A 25,066-nucleotide genomic window follows, 5' to 3' on the forward strand; every position below is an offset into this window, starting at 1 on the left:
CAGGTGCTTTCTAGGCAGATATACCCATGTCAACATTCCCCTGTGGAACAGGGACGTCTCTGCCTCTTTCTGTTTTTTTGGAGGTCCCATGTCTCCCTGGGTTCTTTACATGATAGAAGCTGCCAATAAGTCATTGTTAGACTTGGTTAACTAATTCAGCCACGGGGTGATGTAATTTGGGATTTTGACCCTCAGAAACCTTTCACCAGGCAGATGGAGGCCCAAAAGCCTTCCTGCATCTAGACTTTTTTCTCTTACCGGAAAGTTTGGAAAACAGAAACAGGCAGCAGCACAGTAAGGGGTGGGAGGTTTCATTTTGCAACAAAAAGTGCAGGTGGTCTGTAAGGGTCATTATCTCTGAAGACTGCGCGAACAGTCCTCAGTATAAACCCCCAGTATGTTTGAAAGTAAAACAAGAAATAATGGCAGCCTGCAGTTACCAGCAACGGTGAGAGTGCAACAGCAACAAAGGAGAAAAGCAGCCGAAAGCTATAACTAAGGGGTTACTTTGAGGGGGGAAGGGATAAGAGGCAAGTGTGGGTGGAGGAGGAGATGGCATCAACAAAACACAAAAAACGAACAAACAGAACACACTGTTCCTAGACCCATTCCAGCTCGGAGTTCCTCCAGGACTCTAAAATCAGAGCTTCTCTCGTTCTGGTTTTCATGCTTCTGGCACAGAACGTGTGAGCCTCCACTTCAAGCAATGACGTATTTAGAAGCTAAGGGGCACTTGAATGCACTAAATAAATAAAAAAATTAATCAACCAGGCTATCTGAGGTGGGGCACTGAGGAGGGGGATTCAAACCAAGAAGACTGAGGTACCAGTTAGCTTGCAATATTTGTCTTGCCTTTAAAAAAAATGCAACCACACAAAGCAGCAGTGGACACTGCAGCAGGTAGACATGCTCTCAGTGCTACCAGCCAACTGGCTTATTTTATATTCTTGGTTTCTTGTTTGAAGCTGCATGCAGGGACTCTGCCTAGTCCAGCCCCAGCCTATCGAGAAACAAAGGAAGGGGGAAATGATGTACAGAAGGCACAAACATTAAGGGACAATTCAGACATGATGCTCAGGAGACATAAGTTTTACATCAGCCCCATGAGGTTCACATCCCAGCATGTCAGATGCATGGTACATGCGCTATCAGGGAGAATGTTTGCTCTTCCCAAAGGGTTTCCCCAAGTGAATAAAGGCAGGGGACCCAAAACAAAACAGAGTTTAGGTGCTGCTTGTGTAACAGCCCTTTGCAGACTGAGCTATGTGTATACCAGAGCTGATGCAAGTAACAGGGTCAGTAAAGATCAATAGCGAGATCAGGACATGACCATTCGTCGTTCTAGCATTTCACCACTTCCGGTCCAGAAAGGGGAAAAAAGAGGGGGCAAGACCTAGGAGGTAAAGCATCAGCCCTCCCTTCCACACTGTAGTGAGGAGATAGATTTAAAGGAAGAGAGAAAAATACCTGACTTGGCAGAAATTTGTTTCCTCAGCCTGTTGAAGTCCGTTCCTCCCCCAATTGACTCTCCCCGCTTATTTTAAAAAATAAAAGTTTCTATTAAAAAGTTAACTTTACAAAGATTTGAAAATGGACGGCTAGGGTATTTCCTGGCACTGACTGAGCATGCTCAGTACTTAAGGTAATTGCACACCAGATCAATCATGGGTAGAACTACTAAAAAGCTTCCACTGTAGCATTACTCTTGAAGGCATGAGCTTGGTGAGCAAAAGATGCGCCCTGCTGACACCGCCTCACCCAAAGGAAACGCAGTCTAACCAAACACGTTCCTAATGCCCATGAATTAAGTGCAGGGAGTGGTAGGAGCTGGAATGTGTAGGAGGTCAGTGCACCAGGCCAGGGCTGGATACTGCTCAGCTAGAGAACTGATTGGGTTACTTGCCTGTTTGAATTATCTCATCCCCATTTATGACCTGTAATTTAACACAGTGGAGATGTCACTTGCAGTAGTAACTGAGCTATTTCCTAGAATCACAGAATCACAGGTTTAGAAGGGACCAAGGGAGGCAGCTAGTCCAACCCCCTGCCAAGATGCAGGATTTGTTGTGTAACTGCTGTTCTCTGGGGAGCTTACCAACAACCCAGACCCTTCTCTCCTCAATCTGAGACGCACAGAGAGGGCCTTTGGAGTCACAACACCTACAAACACCATACGGTGAAGCTGTGAGTAATGGACATAGGTTAAGGCGAAGACTGTTGCGCTTAGCTTAATAACGGATGTCTCACCCTGCACACAGGACTAGATGGCAATACCTGCAAAGCATTCTGGGAGGAAGACAGAGACAGGAAGTCCATGTCCTTCACTGCAGTGTCCAAGCATCCACTTTAATGTTCAATAAGAGAAGCCAGGAATCAGTTCTGTTCCAAGTGCCTCTAAAGAGAATGACCTCCCTACATCCCAATGCTGGGCCATTACACCCCACTGGCCAATAAATCATGGGCTGAGAACAATCTTCCTTCTACGTGTATTTTGAAGCAGATCAATTAACAGTAAAAGAAATCTGGTTCCTGGGACAGTTGTGCCTTCTGCAGCCAGAGTGTTGAGTTCTGGGCCCACTTCCCTTTTCTGCCTGAGGACCCACAAAAGAATTTGCATCACAGCTGTGAAACTATCGGATGACTGGACTGGACTACTGGTATTGTGTGTCTGTGGGTTCGCTGATGAGCTTGCCCCTCCAAACCCGATTTGAGTTTTCTTTTGGGCTCTCCCCCAGAGCTCTGGTTGGTTTGGTGAGCGAGAGGCAAAGTCCAGAAATCAACCTCAAGTTTCCCATATGGATGGTACTAGGGTACTCGGCTGGGAGAAGGAAATTTGATTAAGGGAAAACATCTCTCTGATTTAACAAGGTTCCTTTTCCTAGCCATTGAAACACCGAGCTACGGTATGAGACATATATAGAACTCTGTCTCACATGGCACATCCCGGCAAGCACTTCCCACTGCTGGTGCTCTTGCCACAAACATTTAGCTGTCATGTTGGGGCATTATACCCCTCAGCACAGAGGGATTAACCAACACCACCCCTTTCTTTTGCACGCCGACACTGAGGGATCAGACTTCTCTGGCCTGCAACATCCTCATCATGCGGCTATTGGAGCAGCCACAATATCCCCCGGAGGATGAGAGGCTATTGGCATAGACTGGTAAACCGAGGGAAGGGGAAGTTCCTCTCTGCTCACACATGATAATTCTGGGATGATTATTGGGTATATAACCCCATCAATTTCTATGCATCTATTACAGTGTTCCTCCACCCCACCATCTCAGCGCTTACATCCTATTGCAGATAGTCATATCCTGAGAGCCAGTTCACAGTCCATACCATCATCTTTGAGGGCCATCTATAAAAGCCTTTTATACTGCCCTGTGTGCCACGTATCCCATCTCTCTACTTCTGGTTGGACACAGCAGATGAAGGACCTACTGGGAGGAAGATGAGCAAGCCCCTCTGTCAGAGAGCTGGCACGGGGGTGTTCAGAGGCATTCACCTTTCTTCCCAGAGTCGAATAGTTTTTGCTTTTTGGACATCCCTGAACTTCATCAGTTTGAGACAGTGAGACTCCGAAATTGTACCTAAGTATGAAAACTGGCTTATTTCATTCACCTCCCTTCCCTACTGCCAGCTCACCTCAAAAGCAACATCAGTCCATGTGGATGAAGAAAGAATCTGGCTACAGGGATCTAAGCGACTAGTGGACTTGTCGGGTAGTTGACTAATTGCTTCTTCTCCCTCCCCTGTTGCTGCCTCTATCAGAGAGAGGCAACAAGTGGAGGGGGAGGGGAGCAGGGGGGAAGAGCAGGAGCAGGTGCTGGGAGGAGCCAGCTTAAAAGCTGGTTCCCCCCAGCACCTTCTCTGTGGGGGGCAGAGGAGGCAAAGATGCAGCATCTGGGACCGAGGAGAGCCCAGACAGCTGATTCTCAGCTCCTGCTCAGGTCCCTGACCGCCCTTGCCTCTTCCTTTTAAATGTATTAAGAGCCTGGGTGCCTCTTAATACACTGAAAAGGCAGAACCGCAGTGGGGTTAGCTCCCGGTGCTGGGAGCTAACCCTGCTGCAGCTCTGCAGCTTCCCCCCTTATTGACTAACTGAGCAGTTGATGGAAATTCCATCGACTACTCGATTAGCTGATTAATCAGTTTAACATCCCTAGTCTGTTATTCTGCTTTCTTCACAAGAGTCAAAAAATGAAGTTTAAGCCCCTCATGTTCTCCTCTCTCCTTCTAGGTTTTGAGAAAGGCTTCTATCCTCCCGCTCAGGTAAGCTACATCACAGGAGGGAGACTTCCATTCTGGCATCCACAGTAGAACATCCTAAAGGTGGAGGGGGCCCAGGTATGTGTAAAATTGCAGCAGGATTATCTTCTTAGCCTAGATGTCTGAACATCTGAGAGCTGGAGATAACGCCAGGGCCACGGTTCTGTACTCAAGTGATCTGTACATATTAGAGGGCAGAAGTGATATTCTTTAGTTTTCAAGTCTAGTATCATTAAGGAGTAGCCCCAGAAAAGTGCGCCAGGGTGGTGGGGGCAGCACACACAAGGGTTCCTCCTCAGGGGCTGAAACTTTTCAGGATTACAAAATAGAACAGTTCTGCTACCACAAAGTCTTGAGACCTCTTTGCATTATGTACTGTCCATAATGGAAACAAATGGCTAGCACGTACCCTTTCCTCCCTGCTCACACTTCTACTGTAATACACCAACAGCGTCTCCGTCTAGACTAATAGATCATGGATGTCGAGGGTGAGAAATTCCTAGTGCAGCTCAGTGGCTCTGGCCCTTCCAGCCTGCATGAAGGGCGATGACTCTGAACCCGCCTGGGACACTGTTGTTACGTGCATCTTTTGAAGTTAAATGCTTAAAAACGAACTAGGAAGTGACACTAACCACTAACACACATGGAAGCAGGAGAGTTTTCTACACTCTTGAGCATGAGGGGCACTTGACAAACAGTCTCACAAGCACAATGCAGCCAGTAGAGATCAAACTGGTTGTGTAGTTTATCAGTTTAGGTTCTATGGAGGGAGCACTGATGCAGAAGGAAAGCCATAGAGATCTCAAGCTATACTCCCTGGAAGAGTAGAACTGCATTAATTACACCTCCATGCCTCACCCACTAATTCCCTCTCACAGCTAACCTGCATCAGCCAAGGCAAGTGAGCTGTTGCTGTGTAGCATTGCACAATATACTGCTAGAGTCCGGTGTTTGACATCAGCTGACTGTGTTTGTAGTCAGTCTTGGAATAACACCTCCTGTGGCATGAATAGCCAGTGCTTCTTTCTTAGAGGCCTCAGTTAACCACATAGCATACTGCATCACACCGGCGATCAATGCCGGAGTCTTTGTTCAGTGAAAGCAGAATTATCTCCTTGAAGGAGGCAAGTAATTTGTGCAATGCTGTGGCCTGATGCTGGTTTGGGAGCGAGACAATAATGCTGGGGGCTACAGAGTAGCAGCTGCGTGGGACACAAGGATGGGGACTAATGGTTTCTGTATGTGAAATGCTTCATTCTTGGAGATCCAAAACGCCTTACCTGTGCATCTATAATTTTCTGCTTTGCATCAATGACTGCTTGCATCTCAGCATGGTCCTTCTTCAGCTCCTCTTCGACTGCCATTAGCCTGGGACATTGAAAGGGATCGGGAAACTTTAATACAATCCTAGAGTGTTTCAGACAATGCAAGTGTAATGAAAACAAATCCACCCAACCACTGTCTCTCTTCCTTTCAAGATGAATATTCTGCAGACAATTGGCCCCTCTGTCAACTTCAGTTGGTTAAACTCAACCCTTACGTGAGCACCATGCCAAAATTCAACCGCTCTGAATAGTGACAGGACCACTGATTCCAGTGCTTGGAACCCACCCTTGAAAAGGATCGCTTTCCCTTTTTAAAGCAGGGTGGTCTGCCTAATGAGTAGAGCAGAGCCTTAACAGTGAAGGTCTTTGAGTCTTTCCCCAGCTCTGCGTTTACGTCACTTAACTTCTGTGTCTTAGTTTCTCCATCTGTAAAATGGGGATGAGACCACTTGACAAGTGCTGTGGAGTGCAGCTGAGGACAAGAGCTATCTGCAAAGTATTATGCTTTTGTCACAAAGGAATAGGTTAATCAGTTGGGTTTCTTCATACTCGGCTAGCTTTCCACCAAAGCTAAAAAGGGCACCCTCCTCTCACCTGCTAATGATACTTTTCATTTGACTGTCCTTCTCCTCCTGCTGCCGGCGAAGTCGATCCTCACTATCTTCCAACCTCGTCTTGTATTCCATCAGCAGCTTCTGCATTTGCTGCTCCTGCACCAGCAGACGCCGCTCATACTCCTCTAGTCGTCGGCTCGACACTTTCAGACGATCCTTCAGCTTGGCTATCTCTTGCTCGTACTACAGGCAGGAGTGGGAGGGACAGAATCAGAAACAAAGGGAGCAGGGTGAGGTGGTCAGATATCTGTGTGTGGTCTGTATTGTTTTCTTTAACAACACAGAAAATGAGGGAAATGACAGGAAGGGCTAGAACCAGTCTCTGTGGCCAACTATGGACTACCACACTGCAATCTCTTACTCGCACAACTCGTCACATTTCCTAATATTGCCCTACATTGCCCCTTCTACCCCACAGCTGGGCATCCACACAGCACCTCAGTCCAGATGGAACAACTCCCCCAAGCCTCTCACACAGAAACTGCTACTAGTGCTGATCTCTAGGGTGGTTTTCTGATGTGAACAAACATTCACTCTAGATTAGGCTGGGATCTAAACAACGCATTTTCCTTTCAGACCTAATGAAGGTTTGAAGCCAGATGTCCAGATGCCTAGCACATTAACATGCAGTACAACAGAGCCTCAGGGGAGTTTACTTTCCTGAAATTCCATTCTCTCTCCTGATTGCTCCTTCTGGTCATTCTCCTCCAATAAAGGCATCGACATACATGCATTTCACTCTTCTGTTATAGGTTCTTCCTTATTCCTAAAACTCTAGTTTATTTTTATTTTTGCCCAGCAAAGAAAAAAAGAAAAAATGTATCTAGGAGCTTACAACACTGTGACACCTGTACGCCTGCACTCGTATTTGGAAAATAATGCACACTGTTGTGGTACACAGATCTGGCAATTAAATGCTCGGGAACATACTACACTACAGACAGAAGTGAAGAAGCTCACATTTTTTCAAATATATTTGAAATTACAAATGTGAAAAAGGTGGACAGTCGTGCACAACACAACAACGGGCATTTTGGTCAGGTGAAGCCCAACACAGGAAGAACTTGGAGGTTGCAAAGAAGCATGCTACGTGCCCACACTAATCCTTGCTCTGGCTAATAATCGGACTTATCTTCATGACCCCTAAAATTCACACAAACATTAGAACACAGAGCTGGTAGAACATCCCTAGGACCAGTGTTACTTGTCCATCCTGTCTTCTGACAGTGGCCAATACCCAGGTGCCCAAGAGGGAATGAACAGGACTGATAAACATCCCTTCTTGCCCAGTTCCAGCTTCTGAACAACAGAGACTATGGATACCACTATGGATACCATTCCTACCCATCCTGGCTAAGACCCATTGACAGATTTTCCATGAACACATGGTTGTTGTTTTTTAAACTTTGTTATAATCGTGGCCTTCGCAACATCCTCTGTCAAAGAGTTCCATGGGTTGACTTATGTGTTGTGTGAAAAAAATATTTTTTTGTTTTATACCTGCTGCCTATTAATTTCATTTGGTGACCCCTACTTCTTGCGTTATCAAAAGAAATAAATAACACTTCCTTATTTACTTTCTCCACACCAGTCATGATTTTATAGACCTGTACCATATCCCCCTTAGACATCCCTTTTTCAAGCTTTAAAGTCTCAGTTTTATTAGTTACTCCTCATATGGAAGCCGTTACACACGTCTAATGATTTTTGTTACCCTTTTTTGAACCTTTGCCAATTCTAATTCATCTTTTTTAGAGATGGAGCGACCACATCTGCATGCAGTTTTCAAGATGGGGTGTATTATGGATTTATACAAGGCCAATATTTTCTGTCTTAAAATACGATGGAAGTAAACAGCAAGCATCAGCTGTAAGTATATTTACAAGGCTGTTTTAGTCTGTAGAGGTGTTTGACAAGGGTTTCAGACTAAGCTTGCAACCATCCCAACATGCCTATGAACTGGATTAGCTCTACGGTCGGAAGCCATGCAATGCACTAGCTGGGGGGGGGGGGAGGGGAGGGGAAGCCTCTGCAGGATGGGGATTAGAAGAAAACCCTTTTCACATTGGAAGCGAAAACTCTGTCAGTAACAGTTTAATTGGAAAGCCAGATTCTGGCCCAACAGGGAATGCCACCATTGTGAACAGTCCAGCTTGCTGCTGTGAAGGTCTCTGCTCTGAGAGCTCAGGCTGGAGAGTGCACACTGCGATTACCTTCTCAGCATGCTTGATTTCATCTTGCTGCTGCTCTGCATCCACCTCTTCCTCGTCATACTGCCCGTTATTCAGAACCCAGGCAGCTGTCCTTTCTACTGGCGACATTGTGGCTGAATCCACGGGTGACTGAACCTGGGAGCAGAGAGGGCTGTAAGCATTTGTCAAAGAAATCATGTACTGCCTGGCTCTGCAGTCAAACATATTCAGAGCAGAAAAATGGAGAGAGAAGACCACCTGGAATCCAGCAGCATCAAAAGCTCCCCAGTGTCTCTCCCTTCCAGAAATACTCTGGACACATACTATACTTCAGCCCAGGAACAGTTTAATGAGAAAGACACTTCTCTGCATTGCACCCATGCACACAGCTTCCCTTTCACCTCAGTCACAGTTGCCTTCCTAAAACAACTGCACACTCCTTAGGGATAAGGAGGGGGAGTGAGGGCATGCACACAACAAATCAGACAACACACACCAGAGTCCAGGAGTATTGTGGTTTCAGTCTCTCATAAAGAAGATTAAAGACAGTACGAGATACTTCAGAAAGGAGGTGGGCTTGCATTTGAGGCAATGACCTTTCCGTGCTTGCTGAGATGCTAACTGCTCACAGATGCACTTTCCTCTTTTTATTTTGTACTGACTGGATCTTGGCCATATTCACCTTCTACTTTTCCTTCTAGCTTCCCGGTAAGGCCACTGCAGTGTCCCTCATACAACATGTAAAGCCCTGAAGTTTGTATTTGGCGCTTGCTTGTCATTGGCAGATTTGTTACTTTGAAGAACTGAAGGGTTCACTTGAGATGCAGTTTTGCTTTAATACCTTTGAGGTCCATTGTATTAAAATGCAACTGTGTGTGTTATTGTGGAACTGTATGTGAACTCCTCTAGCAGAAGGGAGATGCTAATGTAATCCCTCTGGTTATCAGCCCTTCAAAGCTTCTCCTTTCAAAGGTCCACAAATAATAGTTCAAACTGGATTCTCCAGGAATCAAGACAAAGGATTTTTGGATAAAAAGAATGGTTTTAAACAAGCTGGGGGTGGGGGAATGCCTTCCTGATGCTGTAAATGACTGGATCCTGGGTACAGAGGGCCCCAATCCTTAGGAAACAGTTGGAAGGACAAGGTAACTGAGATCCCACAAGATTGTGCGTGTTTTGAGCGGAGTCTGTGGTGCCTCAAGAAAACCTCTTAGGTGAGGTGTTAAGGCCTGCTCCTGCCACACCCATGGTAGAGTTGGGGTGATTTTGGGCAAGCTTATCAACAAGCATGTAGGTTCTTGTATGGCTTTTGAATGTTTTCTCTGTAGTGCTTTTATCTTCAGAATAAAATAGGCTTGTGCCATCCATGTGGTGCCCATCTTTGCAGGCAGGCACACTGGTTAGCAACCCGCTATGAAGGGTAGGTAAGTGGGGCAGCTTGCCTTTGCTAGGAACACAACGGTGAAGGCAGGGAATTGCTCAGCTTGGAGGTACCCCAATCGGAAGGGATAGAGATGTGCATCTTTCTCCAAGCGCAGTGATGGCTGGGGAGCTGGAATCCAGAAGGTGGGTTCTCTTGTTGGGCCATAGAGGAGAATACAAGCACAAATGCCTGGAATTTCTAAACTCCGTGAAATATAGCTGCGTGGGAAGCACCAGTACTTTGTATCCCTTATCCCCACTTTGAGAAACTTGAAAATAATGTTTTCCCCTCAGCCTGAGTTCCTTTGTTCCATCAAACATGGCAGTTTGATGCTTTGTTTTGGTAGCAGCATTAAGGACAATATCTAGGGTTGCCAGAGGGTTTTGACAAAAATACCAGACACACTTGATCTCAGACGGGGTAGGGGTGGGGAGAAGGGCTGGTTGGGAGCAAGTCGGGGGAGCGGGGCTGGCTGGGGGAGATCGGGGGAGGGAACCGGCTGGTGGGGAGCAGGGCTGGCTGGGAGGAGTTCAAGGGGAGTGGGGCTGGCAGGGGCGATCGGGGGGAACCGGCCGGTGGAGAGCAGGGCTGGTTGGGGGAGATCGGTGGGGTGGGGGGGGGAAGAGGAGGGGAATGACCGGTTGGCGGGGAGCAGGGCTGGCTGGAAGGAGGTCAGGGAGAGCAGGGCTGGCGGGGGGGGGGGGGGGAATAAGGGGAGAGCAGGGGGGAATCAGCTGGTGGGGAGCAGTGGGGCTGGCCAGGGGAGATCAGGGGGGATGACTGGTGGGAAGCAGGGCGGGCCCGGGTGCACGCAGATCTCGGGGCGCTGCCCATACCGTGCACGGTACCGGCGGAGTGCATGGGCGAGTCTGGCCCTGGGGATTCCATCCTGCCCTGGCCCCGCTGCCCCTCTACTGCGTAGTTGCGCACTGCCTGGCTGGTAGACACGTTCACACAGTGTGAGCATGTCTACCAGCCAGGCAGTGCGCAACTACGTACTGATACTCATGAGGATAATAATAAAACTTACTTCATTAGAAAATACCAGACATTTATATGTCTGATATTTTCTCAATTTGTTTCCCGACAGAAAGCTCAAATACTGGACTGTCCAGTTCAAAACCGGACACCTGGCAACCCTAATATCTGCTCATTGCTGGGGAGAAAACAATTTTGTTCTCTAAACAGGTCTTCCTATTACGAAGGATCACTCGCCGAGTAGAAAGAATATGGGTAACTATGGCAGCTGTGCAGATAAATCTGGACGCTCAAACACTTCCCTGTAAAAAGGGCCTAAAGTTACGCCACAGAGCAGACAAACCCAGTGCTTGCTGAGGGTGGAAGATCATATCACATGCTGAAGTGACTTCTTGTTAATGTGGAGGGGCTTCCTCTAAGAAGGAGGCAGTCCTGAGCCGGAGTCTGACCAACTACACAACCTACATCTCCTGTGGTACTGCTACCGACGGACAAGAAAAGAGGATCACTGTGGACTGGGCAGGGCACCTCACACAATAGTGCTGGTAGCAGCTGCTTTGAGGTGGGGAAGGAGACAACTATAGTCTCTTCCCCACTGGAGTCAGTGCGGATTCAGACAAACCACTGGAAACCACTTTCATCGCTCTCCAGATCAGCAGCTCCTTCAGCATTCTGAGAGTTCTTCACCTCTGGGGCCAACTAGACACAGAGGTGGGGCTGCTACTGAGGCTGAGTGATGCTTTTGTTAGGGCCCAGCTGCTCTTGCCATTCTCTAGCCAGGTTCTCAGGCAAAGTCCACACGCCTGCCACGGGGGGGAGAAGACAAGAAGGGGCACAATGTAGTGAGGCCCCAGAAGACTACACCTCAGACATGCTGAGGGAACCCAGCAAGCTGCTTCTGTGCAACGGGGGCAGAACTCAGGGATCTAGAATGAAGCCCAAGGTCCTTCTGTGGAGGGCTTTGGATGCCAACATCTCTCAGCAGTGCTGCTTCCTTTTGTGGAACACAAAAGGGGGTGTGCGGCTACACAGATGAACAGAGGGTTACGAGAACAGTGTTATTAGTCACCTTGCGTGGATGGCAACAGAACACCAACTGATGCGCTTATTCTGCTAGGAGCAACAGCTTTCCTGGAGGAGCGTGGGGTTTTTGACTTAATAGCTTAGTGGAGTCATTTGACTAAACCAAAAATATGAATGACTGAGGAACACATTAAGCTAAATTCTGAGTCATTTTTACCCCTCCTACTGAAATGTGTAAATGAACTTCACTAGCTTTACATACTAAGTAACAGTCTATCCTATTTCAGATTGTCGTCTCATGTGGTATTTTAAAAAGCGAGTGGGTTGTTGGGCTGTGATCTTGCTTGCTAGGTTTTAGGGAAGCATGTTTTACAAGTGAGTTATAATCTCTTAAAATAAGAGTTTGCTCAGCCTACTATCGAAGCAGACATCTAGGTAGGATTTCCCGCTTCAGTCTCGCTCAGTCACCTGCTCAAGGGTTACCTGAGGTCCACCAGCAATGGCTCTTATCTTTAGTAGATGATATGCTGAGTCTAGCAACAAGGAGCCTTGGCAGTGATGGGTGTAGAGATAAGAAAAATGGGCGGGGTCAGAGAGAATTTCAGGGCTTTGACAGAGATGGCGGTCCCCCGCCTGGAAAGAGAGAAATTTGTGGTGGAAAGGTTAATAACCTGCTCAGAGGCAGCATGACTGATACAGCTATTAGTAGCTACCCAAATTTATGGATGCTTCTCTTGACATTATTTATTGTGAGACAGAGACAGCAGGAGAGAACATGAACCATGGACTGCTCTGCCACCAATCAGCACCTCTCCAGAGTAAATACTGTGGCAGACACTGGGAAATGCTAGAAAGGCTGAAAGATTTTGATCCTTAACAAAAACAAAATTGCTTCTCATGTTGGTTCTAGAAGGATAAGACAGCACAAGGGTCAGGACAAAATGCATTAATGACACCTTTCCAGACCTCTTACTCCTCAGCATATCTTTCCAGTTAACCTTTAAATTGAAGAAGAGAATATTTTCAGTAATCAAATCCCAGCACAAACAGTTATAAGATCAAAAAAGAAGCAGGCGGTAAAGGGTAAGACACCCTAAAAAAAAGTCCCAAGTGAAAAAAGCCAGAGGGAAATTATTCGATATTTAATATAACTAAATTCCGCTGAAAATTCTATCGCCCACCTAATTCACTAAATGCAAATTAAAGCAGAAGCTAATGTCTCCCAGACAAGCAAACAGGACTGCTCTGTGCTCAAAAATAAATGAAGCTTGCAAAGAAGTTGATAATAACAAAACTCACAAAGCAACACTCAGAGAGAAATCACCCAGAAAAAGCCAGAAAAAGAATTCCACAGTGATATTTGCAATTAAAAACATGCAGTGGAATTTGTGCCAAGAACAGGCTGGCCACTAGTCAGAACAGCTCAAGAAGCATCTCAGTTTTTTAGGATACCAAACAACAGACCAGATTGAGATCTGTGTTTGAGATGGAAACAAGGAAACTAACTGTACTGGTGAATAAAGTCAGTGTAGAAAAGAAAGAGTGACAATCTGGGCGACACATAAAAACCGACACTTTCCTAATCTACAGGGCCAGTGGAAATGCAGTCTGTTGAAGATGACTGTAGCTATAAGGCATCAACATTGCTGAAGGATAAAAGGAGAGGGAAGGTGTAAGGTGGAAGACTGGAGCATCACTTTGAGTGTCATTTCTAGCAAGAGGCGGAAACTGCTTTACTTCACAGAAATACAGCGATCAGTAACTCAAGATGCAACAGACTCGAAAGGAGATTATTCAAGGGGTTGCAAACTGTCAACTAAAGATTTCTCAAAAACATGCAAAAGGCGTTAGCTGTAGTTTTTCCCATTCATGCACACCCATACATGTGTATATGATGGAGAATAGGGTCAGTCATATTTTTAAAAGGCTGCTTTTAAAACAGCTTGTATGTTCCTCTGTCCCACGGCCCTCAAGATGTGTATATTTATTTTTCTAGTCATTTTCAGCAAAATGCCTCAAGGAAACCAACTTTTTCCAGAGGGAATTCCAATAAGGAATTACTTGCAGTACAAAATGAAGCTCAGCAGAACTGTTTCACCTGGCAGCTGAAGCATTAGAAAAGCAGTTAGTGGATTTCCAAGTACAATTCCTATTATACTGGGCTTAAACCTAGTAGTGGCTTAACCATGTAATTTATGGTACCGTCCAACATAATATATCTATCAACATGCCTATACCCACATACGAGACAAGCTCCCAGGGACAGGCATACAAACAGTATAAAAAACTTCAAACATCATGGGATTCATTTCTTTGGTATACATATCATTGCCTAATAAGCTTGGCTCTGTGATTCAGTATGTCGGATATCAGGTACTGTAGTGAAAGGCAGACACCACATGGTAGTTTTCAAGCACTGATTGCTCTCGGGTTCCCAGACACCAGGTATGGTGACGTACATTGCAAAAGGCCTTGTCTACGTTTAAAAGGGTTTGTTGGTGTAATATACCTATACTGGTAGAGCAATACCAACAGGCTCTCCTGGTAGAGCTGGCACCAGCAAAGAACTTTTCTGCTGGGCTGGCGTAAGTCGAGTCTGCACTACCAGCTTAGCATACTAGAGCTGTCAGGTAAGGGTGTGATTTTTTCAAACTCTGAATCAACACAGCTCTGCTGACAAAATTTCTAAGTGTAAATCAAACCTAAGAGGTTGCAGCTTTCCTTTGCCATGGGTCCTCACTTGCACCTTTGTGACTTCCTGGATGTGACACTGCAGTGCCCTTTAATTGGACCTACCTGCGAAGACCACCTAGAAGATTCAGCTAGTGCAAAAGGCAACCAACCACCTGGCCTGCTTACTGTGTCAGCATGATCACGTAACAGCGGTTGTCAGAGAACTGCAGTGGCTTCCTTTTGCCTCCCTGTGCAATTCAAGCTGCCAGTTTAAAGCCTCATTTCAAAGCCAGATAAGGTCATTGCATGACAAGAGTATACTTAGCTTTCAAATTAACTATGGAACTCAAGTACGTAAAATCATGGATAACAACACTTAAGCACATCATAAATCTTACACTGCCTAGATGATAAACATACATGCACTGTTCTAATATAGAGCAGAGAAATTAATACAGGACATCTTCATAGATCAGAGTTAAGATGGTTGTGCTATGGACTGTTGGGCATTTGTATAGGCTACCTTAATTTCAGTATTTAAATATTTCAATTTATAGGATACCATTATATTATATGCATTATCTAAATATTTATCAGACACTTTTTTGGTAAAATCTTACTATATATTTTAGAAATGTGTGTCAGTCTGGTTTGTGAGTCCATTTGTTCAAGCACTCCTCCTAAACAGTGAGAGCTAGGACCAAATTTGGCAGGCAGTTTCCTCTTATCATAACTTAAAGCAAGGTTTGTGTTTGGTTGTGCCAGGACAATGGGATGGACGTGCCTGGAATTTGATTGTTTCTCGTCAAATGGAAAGGAAGGGGTCTGGTAGGAGACAATTATACTGCAGAATGACCATAGGGGGCAGTAAGGGCCCTGAGATTGTGACCAGAACAGCTATAACCCCATTGGGCCAGGACCGAGCAGGGGTGGAGATAGAGACAGCTATCTATTATATAGTTCAGAGAGTTTATCTGTTTGTGTCTGCTTGTCTATGCCCAAGCTGGGGGAGAGGCACCCCTCTTGTATCTGTGCAGCAGCCATGGACAGGCACTTCTCACCTGGCCCCAAACTGCTGTGGTGAGAGGGGGCTGGGGTTGCTCTCTCTCCCGGGGTCAGCCTGTATCCTGAACCCCTCATCTCCAGCCTCACTCAAGACAAAGGATTTAAATGAAAAAAAGCCCCAAAACTTATCTGAATTAAGGACCTAAGCAACACCAGATAAATCTTCTGGTGTTATACAATTGCTGTTTGTTAAGAACCAAATTGTGTAAGATGAAACACGCATACTGTTACTGATTTATGGTAAAATTAAGTATGTGGATTTGCATATGAGGTCAATCAATATGCATCAGGAATACATAAATATGTATTTCTATTAAGTGTTTTCATTTTGTTCATATTCTGATATTATTGATGACAGTAGTGGAGGTCAGAGCAATTTGCGTAATAGTTGGGCAACCCGGATCCTATGCTGCTTTTATCGATTCATTTCCCTGTTTTTAAGTTGGGAAATCTACTCTCAGACATCATACCTGGCTTTCGAAAACAAGCTTTTTGTTCCTGAAATTCTTCAGTTTGTTTCTTTAAACAAGTTTGTCACTTTTTCTAATATGACGGTAAACTGGAAACACAGACTTAAAATATTAATTTGATTATCTTGTGCTCATTTATTTCACAAGTGAGAGTTGCTAGCCAAGCTAGTAACGATAGTGAAGCCAACAAGCACTTGTGCCTGCTGTTCTTACCATTTAAGCCTCTCCTCCTCCCATATTACTAGAATCAGCTCACATTTCTTGTTTCACATTTAAATACAGTCAGTGGAAAATGCTGAAATGGGCAGTTTACCACCAAAGGTCACAAACCCAGAAAATGAACAAGATCTGGGAGAAGAACTTTGTTCCTACCTGCTGCGTCTGCTGCCGCTGAATTGCCCTCACCTTTGGGACAGGGCTTTCTCTGGAGGATGAGGACTGCTGCCGAGACCGGCTCCCATTCTGAACTGGCTCTGTCACCATTGCACCTGAGGCTGCCGACAGGCTCCCGGTGCTCCGCAAGGAAGCGCTGTGTGGCAGGGACTGAGGGGCTTTGGCCTTGGCGCCCAACCCAACCAGGTCCATTTTACGGATCTGCGCCTGCCCAATGCTGTTCTGACGGGGCAGAGCCATTGGCACATGCTTGTCTGGCACAGTGTGCCGCCTGGAGAAGTCCTCACTCTGCGTGCTGCGTTTGGTGAAGTCCTCCATGCTACTGTTGCTGGGTCCGCTGAGTTTGAAGTCTTCACTGTTACTTTGGCTCCGGGAGCTGGCAGTACTCAAGTTCTCCAAGCTGGAGTCCACAGAGGCCTTTGGCATTGGTGGAGGAGGGTTATTGAGCTGGTAAACCGGGTTCTGGAAGGACAGGGGCTGGAGGCTGCCTTGTTGATTCAAGGCTGGGTGCAGCGGTCTCCTGACTTGGGGAGCGCTTTGTGGTGTGCTCTGCGTCTCCCGCAGTTGTTTGATGTTGGCCACCTGTGTTATGGAGAGCTGGCTGCCCGCCAGACGCAAAGGCACATCGTGCAGGATGGATGCAGGATCGCTGTGAGTGGCATGTGGGTCCTGCAGGTCCATGAGGGAGATGCTACGTCCATTGGGCAGTATGCTCTCCCTCTCGTCCTTGTCCGAGGAAGTCATGCTCTGGGTGGATGCCTGCTGCACCAAGAGTAAGGTTTTCCCTCGAAAATATCCATCTATATTTTCCTGGGTTGGAGATTTCAGTTTATGCGGGTCACTGTGGAACAGACAAGCATTTGGTTAATTTTTAACCAGCCACAATCCCAGTAGATCTGTTCCAGAGATGCCTTTCTACCTCAATTAACCCCCTTCCCTCTCTCTCAAAAAGCCTCAGGGAACTAGATTATTTCCTTTTACGGAGCTTTCTACTTTTTCAAGTCAGAATACACGTTTCTCAATGCTACTAGGAAGGCAATCTGATCTCTAAGAGCGAGGCATTTCAGTCGCTTTACAGGATTAGTATTGAGCTACATACTTTGTTTAGATCTTTCCATCTCCTTGTACTTTACTCAGGTTGGCCAGTGGTATAAGGTCACTGACTTTAGGCAAACAGCAGAATCCTGGCTAAGTCCAAACCTTACAGATCATTGCACTAGTCCTGGCATATCTCAGTGGGATCCTGGCCTCCCTACTACAGGTACCAATTCTGAGTCGTCACACTTACCTAGTTAAAAATCTGGCATGACTATTGTTTGGACAGGGGTCCTCAATATAATCACATAACCTGCCTGATCCCACATCCCTTGTGCTTTGTATTTGCTCTCGAACCCCAGCTGTTACATACCCATCAGTGGGGTCCTCAAATATCTTCTGAAGCCCTGAGGAGAGACTGCCACTGACATTTGGATTAGAGCTGTGCTCGGTGAAACGCCGCAGCTGCTGCTGTATTGGCGTAGGATTGGTCATTGACTTGGTGATATCAGCAAGAATGCGAGGGAGGGGTCCAAGTTTTGCCACGGTCGCCTGTAGGAAGGAATTTTCACCCTGATTGGACAATAAGCACCGCGACATCCGCCATTTTTTGATAACGATGCAGAGGGATGGAGGTTGGAAGGAAGGAGGGTAGGTGTTTGTGTGTGGGTATGGCAGGACCATAATGCATTGTTACGGAGCAGCGTAACCACGGCGACGAGATGAATGAAGGAGACGAAACAGGGTGCAGCAGACATTGAGGAAAGAAAAGGAAATAGAAAAGAAATTAGGATTGACTCCCAAAAATAAAATTCATGCTCAATAAAACCAAACTATTGCCATTCCAACACAAAACTGTCATGCAAAGCAAACTAAATCCAGGGTGGAGACAAGGTAAAAACTATAGTAACTACTAATTGAAGGGAATTCAGAGACTACAGAATCAGCTAATGGGAGGGAACTTTCCAGGCAAAGGGGGTCATGTGGTAAAAGAAATGCATGCCAACAGAGAAGGGGGGATTGCATTCAAGGCATCCAGGAGAGAATTGAAAGGGTTGTGGGGAAAGAGGTTTCCATTTCATCAGCTTCTCCTTTTGGCATCTTTTACATTGATGCCATCTTTTGTACCAAGGTCCTACCAAAAGCTAAGGGGGCTTTCAGCATTTAAAATGAAATGATAGTTCATGAAAACTCCTGTAACATCCACCACAATATCTTCACTTCAGCCAGTGACCAGCATCTAATTACCTTGCATCATTACACTTAAGTCCGGCCAGGCCTTAACCAACATCAGCTGACCATAAACAGCTGTTCTACCAACACTATGTCCTTGTGGTGGAAGTTGCTGCTCAGATTTTCTGTTCTTCTCTGGAAATCTGCCCTGAGTTTATAAGGTGATGTTGGCATCTACACATTGCCACTGGTTCTTGGGACGGAAGGGGTGGAAGTGGGATGTACAGGAGGTATTATTACTCAGTAAAGCTCATTACAAAGACTGCCTTCCTGTCAAAGATTGGAAACAGGTATCCAATCAGTTGTTTACAGTGGAAAGTTACTTTACACCTGATTGTTTCTCCCAGTTATTTGTCCTTTATTAAAATCTCCAGCTTTTCCAGGCAACTTAATTTATTCCCTTTCCCAGTCACGGCCCACTGTAAAGCAACATGGTAATGTAACATTAACCCCTAATTCCCATTTTAGTGTGTAACAAAACCCCTTTCCCAAAACGTGTTAGGATATACTAATACAGCCGCACTTGGAAAAGAGCACAGCACTTTCTGGCTTAATACTGTATCTGCTTCCTGCCTCCACTCTCAAATCTTATACCAAATCTTTGCATTCTGAGAGCAGTTCTGCAGTCCCCAATTACTATGATGTCAGACCTGACACTGGCAAAGACAAAAGTCCAGTGATTGTCATGCCAGTGGCTCTTAGGAAAGTAGTCTTTGTAGGATAATTTTACTGCAGATGATATTTAGAGTGCAACAAATATATGAGTTTACACAGGAAACTGACAAACAAATCCACAATGCTTCTCAAATTAAAATGTGTGTTTTGATCTTCATGCATCAAGGGCATTTAGATTTACTCTACTTCACCAACACAAATCATTTTATGTTGGACCAGTAAGAAATACATTTTTGAATAAACCATTATTTCTACCAACCTTGCTAGTCACAAAATATTATTAGTATCCCCCAGCAGGCCACCTCACCTCCAATTTGAAAAGGAAAGACCTGACAGGTACAGTGTAAATGGAATCTGGGACTGCAGGCAACACAGTGCAGTTTTGAAACTCTGCATGTGATGGGAATAGCCAAGTGCTTGTGAACATGGAAAATAGGGGAAAATCTTTTAAAAAACCTCAATTCTTTGTGGCTGAATCCTCTCTCTACTGACCAATTTTTAATCCCTTTGGCCCTGCAAAGCCCACATGGCCGCAGAATGTCAAGCTGGAGTCTGTGCTACCTCATGCATCAGCCAATTTGCCAGCTAACGGCAGACTGCCTGCCAACTGCCTTTGGTGATGATGTAGGAGACAGTAGAGACGCAGCTTGCTTTTCAGATCTGGGAGCTTCCAGTGTTGGCTCTCTGAGAACCAGTTTCACTGGGCACAATGCGGGACATGTAAAATACAGATGGGGCAGGATGTGCATGGGGAACCTGATCTTACACTAAGGTCTGATCTAAAGCCTGTTGAAATCAGCAGAAAGATTCCCAGGGAGTGCAACGGTCTTTGGCTCAGGCCCTTAATGAAATCACTGAGGTTACACTACTCCAATCTGGGAGGAGTTGTCAAGTCTGAGAAGGGAAAGTGCAGCAAAGCAACTCACTGTCTCCACTGACAATCCCGTTCCCGATCCATGCCCTGCTCCCTGCCACCCTGCACATGTGGGTAAGGGAGGGGGTGGTCAGGGAGGCTTCATAGCACTGTGCACAGGATAAGATTCAACACGCAGCCCAGCCTCTACAGAGCATTTACTCTTGTGCTGGACCACAACTACCTTGCACATCCTGTTCAAGGCCTCACAGGTCTTGCAGGAGCTAGGCCTTGATCTGGAATCACTGGAAGGATAAATATTCAGTACACAGACACATGCTTTCTAAGGCGTTACTGAACTTTAGAAAGTTCTCCCTAACATAGGATATGGCTGCTCCTTGGATGTTTCCCAGTGTTGACAATTCTATGACACTACTGCAGCCCTCCAGCCTGCTTTACCTTATCAAGTTGGGACACAACCTCCCATAATAGGGAGTGCAAAACCGAGAGTTCCCTGCCCAGGTCAATGTAGCCTTCGAACCCAGGCGTGTTGGAGATGGTGTCTGGGTTAGAGATTTCCAGCAGAAAGCGCTTCATTCCCCCCCATTCATGTTCCAGGAAATCATTCATGAAGGCCATGTACTCTTCTTTATTCCCAAACCTAGAGGGGAGAGAAATAGTGAATCACATCCACACAGAATACAATGGATATATGTTCAGAGAATTATTCAAATGCTTTCCATTTCATCTTTCTCCTGGGGTGGCAGAAGAAAGAGGAGGGGCAAGCGACTGAAGAATCCCACCTCCTTCCTTGACTCAACTGGGTACTAACAACCCACTATTCATACCACTGGGTGACAGGTGGACCCCACCCCATTGCCTCCTTTGGCGGCTCTGGCCATGTGTCCTTTGCATCATTCCTTTTGCTGGGAGTTTGGATATAAAAGCGTTACCACCTTCAAGTAACTTGTATTAAATTCGATGTGTCATCATTAGTAATAATGAGATCAAGCAAAAGCCAAAGTGTAAATGTACTGACACAGAATACACCTGGTTCTGTTCTCAGTTTACAGCAGTGTCATTTTACTGACTTCAGTGGAGTTACTCCTGGAAACAGAACCAGGCCTACAGCGTACATATTTCAACATTCTTCAGAAACTGTTCTTGGTTTACAGACACGGTGTATGGGAGGAAAGGCATCCTCCCTTGCCAAAGGTTCCCACAGTATTCCTAGCATTTAGTTTTAGAGTTGTATGTGCACAAAGCTCTCTGTTCCCTCCTCGATAACATGCAGTGGGACTGATACCCCTGAAAATCGTTGCATTAGGGCCAGTATGTTCCTGCCACCTACTTAGCAAAGTTGGCGAGGTTCTGAATGACTTTAGCAATGAGTGTCAGAGTGCGAGATGTCCGGTCATCTGGATACTCCTGCATGAGACTGAAGAGACTAGGGGACATGATAGCTGGGCACAAGAAGCGGAGGAAGAGTGAGGCACTGATCAGGCGTTCACTGATGTCCTGCTTGCCCCGACTGAGGCACTTCTGCTTCCAGGATGCAAACACCTCCTTCAGCTCCCGAGGAAACACACTGCAAACAAATGCATCAATCAATACAAGGACAAGAGCACGAAACGCAACAGGCTGAACCGATGGCCTGTCATAGGAAATGTAAAAGCATAACAGGAGCGCTTGGCTCTTCTGTTACTGAGACCAGCAAATTTTATTAAGTTTCTCGTCTTAGCTCCCGGATCAACATTTTATTTGGTACACTTAGATACTATTCAAAGCATCCCTCTGGAAGCTATGAAACTAAATCCTTTTTGATCACTGGGATTCACAGGTTAAGAACTGTCCATCCCCCTTTGAAGTGAATGGCAAATTGGCTAGTAAAAATTCAGATGCACACTGAACAATGTTGCTCATTTCTATAACTGGAGTTTGGATTTTAGTGCGGAGTTAACTTCTTTGATTACTTTTGATTTGCTCTGGCCGGAAGCAGAAAAGCCAATATTTCAATGTTCCCAGCTCGAGCAGAAGTTGACACTAAAAGAAATCTCCCTGTGAAGCTTTTCCCACAATATCATTTCCATACCACTTTTACAGATCCAAGAACTCTGCTTATTCAAAGTCAATCATCATTCACTGTATCTCCCTTGCCCTAGAACATACATCAGGGGACATTCCCATGGGGTACGGTATATAGGACTGGGGATGTTGTCAGGACTCCTTGTTCGGGCGGAACTTCTTTCTACGATGTGCAGGGAGTGATCAACACGAGAACCCAAGCTACTGCGATATACGGAAATATGTTTGACCTTGGTCTTGCTACAACTGCTGTTTTGGAGAGAGGTGGAGACTACGTTTGCCTTTCCTAACCAAATGGTCAAATCAAGCACTCACCAGTAGGAGTTGATAATCTTGCAGAAGGCCAGCTCACAGCACATTTTCAGGTTGCTCTGATGATCAGTTAATTCACTGGATGAACATTTGCTGGGATCAACTTCACAGTTCTCATCTGACTCATACAAAGCCTTGATGAATTCCCCTGCAATGCAAGAGGGTTACAAACAGTAGCAATTATAGAAAACTCTTCTTGATGTATCTTTAAATCCTGTTTACTCCTCTCCTTGACAACTGCATTTTCTGCACCCAGTATCTGCAGTCAGGTAGTCTCTAGACACCAGATGTGGAGTAAAAACAACGAGGAATCCCGTGGCACCTTAAAGACTGCACAGTTGTTGGGCATATGCTGTTGTGGGCTGGAGTCCACTTTGTCAGATGCAGATGTGGAGTGTAGGACTCCTTGTAACTGTTCTCAAACAGAGCATTTGCCACCAGACCAGGGCACTGGTGCTCTGGATGACAGCTGATGCTTTAGAAGGCGGCAAATCTCACTCCTCTCCCCTCCTAAGATCATGAACCTATCTAGCTGTACATGAGGGTGCAGAGGAGTGAAGAATTCCTTTCTGACATCCGCAAGATGTCAGCTCACACTCTGGATTATCCTTATCTCTTTTTGAATCAATATAAATGTAGAGGTGATCATAAAATTGTCCATTGGTTTAAAAAGCAAAGTCAGTTTTTATTGTCTTTATGACCTTCTCTGGCAATGAATCTGACAATACTGTACTTTTTATTTGTATTAGTTCTAAATTTAATGTCCTTTAATTTCACCTGCGTCTTGTGTTATGCGACAAGGTAAAAGGAGGACTCTCCCATTTTCACTCTGCTCTTTGCACTGTGAATAATTCAATCCGGGCTAAATAATCCTGGGATATGCCGTCTCTTGTCATTCTTACATCTTGCAGAATCTTTGTTGCCTATTTCTAGAGCTTTTAAACTTCTAACTTCTCTTTTTTCAAGTGAGGCAACTAGAATTGGACACAACTTCAGATTTGGGATGTGGGGCTTCGACTGGTTGATACACTGCATTTTCAGCGTATTGTCTATTCTCTCTCGTATGTACTCTAGCAAACCCATTTCTTTTTAAACTGCCACTGTGCACAGTCTTCACTTATTTGTTTCATGAATGAGTGACTCTTGATTTCGTTCCTCAGTTGTTCCCAGTTTGACGCTTATGCTAGAAGGGCTGTGCAAAAATATTTTAAACATACAAACAAAACCCCAAAAGCCAAACCACCAGTAGCTTTGCAAACCGGATGCGTGATACATTTACTCAAATCTGTTCATTTCCACAAATTTTTGTACCCGTGTTTGGGTATACAATCTTATAGCCTGGCGATGTTGCAATTATTCTGAACAAGTTGTCATAGTTGTATGGGAAAAACAGTCCTGTTTAGAAACTTTTGATGATACCTGAACCTCGAGAAGAAACAGAAACTACAGCTGACTGAAATGAGTTTTGTTCACAGTGTACTTCACTACAAGAGGTTGAAATTGGGCCATTAAATGATTAGAGGGAAACTTCAACAGCAAAGAATAAAGTGTAATTTAGTACTTCAACTCTGGCCAAAGAAGAGACTCTATCAGAGGAACAACAGTACAGCATTTCCAGGCTTGAAGGAAGTTCAAGCTGAACAACAATTTGATAAAAGACAAATAGGTTATTAAGCCAATTTGGGCTTCTTTACAGAAAAATGATATGGAGGAGAGCAAGGTATGTGTTACTGTAGAACTCCAGAGAGATGAAAACCAGACTGAATGGTCAACCAGACTCCATGTGAAGTTGAACTGAAGGGTTAATCAGACACCAAGTGAAACTGGAAGTAAACAGGCAGAAAAAAAAATACTGTGCAGGGCCTGTACTGCATCTTAAAGGTAGGCATATCTGGGCTGCTTGTCTCCACCGCTGTGTGCAGGGCACCCATTTACAGCTAGGAGGTGGGCACACAGACATTTGCAAACAAAGCCATGATCTCCCGCTAATAGGAGCTACACACACACACACACACACACACACACACACACACACACACACACACAGAGAGAGCATTCACCCAAGCGCGCGCGCGCGCACACACACACACACACACACACACACACACACACACTCAGGGTCACACTGCGTTCACCCAAGCCCCCACTCCCGTCAGGGTGGTGCATGCAAGAAAGCTGCCTTGTTGCCTCTGGAACCTTGCCCAGAGCGTGAACTGCCAGAGCTGCATTTTGTTCAGAGTTATGAACATTTTGAAGTTGCGGATCCATTCCTGAAGTGTCCCTAACACTGAGATTCTATTGCATTTGCTAAGCTCTCAGCACTTTGGAGCAAGCAGACGCTGGCTGTAAGAATAGCTTCCTGAATTCTTTTTCATGCACTTGTAACTTGTTCTCAGTAGTCCATAGCCAGATCCTATCATGTATCTAAATGTGCGTGTCGGTAC

At 45.5% G+C, this 25,066-nt stretch overlaps 1 protein-coding gene across 13 annotated transcripts in view; it reads right to left on the minus strand.

The window, feature by feature from the left end:
* RASAL2 (RAS protein activator like 2) overlaps window positions 1–25,066 on the minus strand; it is a 248,542-nt gene that overhangs the window by 5,472 nt on the left and 218,004 nt on the right. For 7 of the 13 annotated variants that reach the window (XM_075936872.2, XM_075936868.2, XM_075936871.2 and 4 more), the window contains 9 exons: window positions 22,626–22,770; window positions 21,577–21,813; window positions 20,685–20,886; window positions 17,838–18,037; window positions 16,409–17,270; window positions 8,426–8,560; window positions 6,193–6,395; window positions 5,554–5,641; window positions 1,904–1,934 (listed from right to left, as the gene is read on the minus strand). In XM_075936872.2, the coding sequence (XP_075792987.1) occupies window positions 1,904–1,934; window positions 5,554–5,641; window positions 6,193–6,395; window positions 8,426–8,560; window positions 16,409–17,270; window positions 17,838–18,037; window positions 20,685–20,886; window positions 21,577–21,813; window positions 22,626–22,770 (2,103 nt within the window). The remainder of the gene's footprint in view (window positions 1–1,903; window positions 1,935–5,553; window positions 5,642–6,192; window positions 6,396–8,425; window positions 8,561–16,408; window positions 17,271–17,837; window positions 18,038–20,684; window positions 20,887–21,576; window positions 21,814–22,625; window positions 22,771–25,066) is intronic. The other 6 variants (XM_075936874.2, XM_006126962.5, XM_075936873.2 and 3 more) reach the window with 4 other exon arrangements.

This window comes from Pelodiscus sinensis, chromosome 9 (assembly GCF_052426305.1).
Source record: "Pelodiscus sinensis isolate ZL-2025 chromosome 9, ASM5242630v1, whole genome shotgun sequence".
Lineage (NCBI taxonomy): Eukaryota > Metazoa > Chordata > Testudines > Trionychidae > Pelodiscus > Pelodiscus sinensis.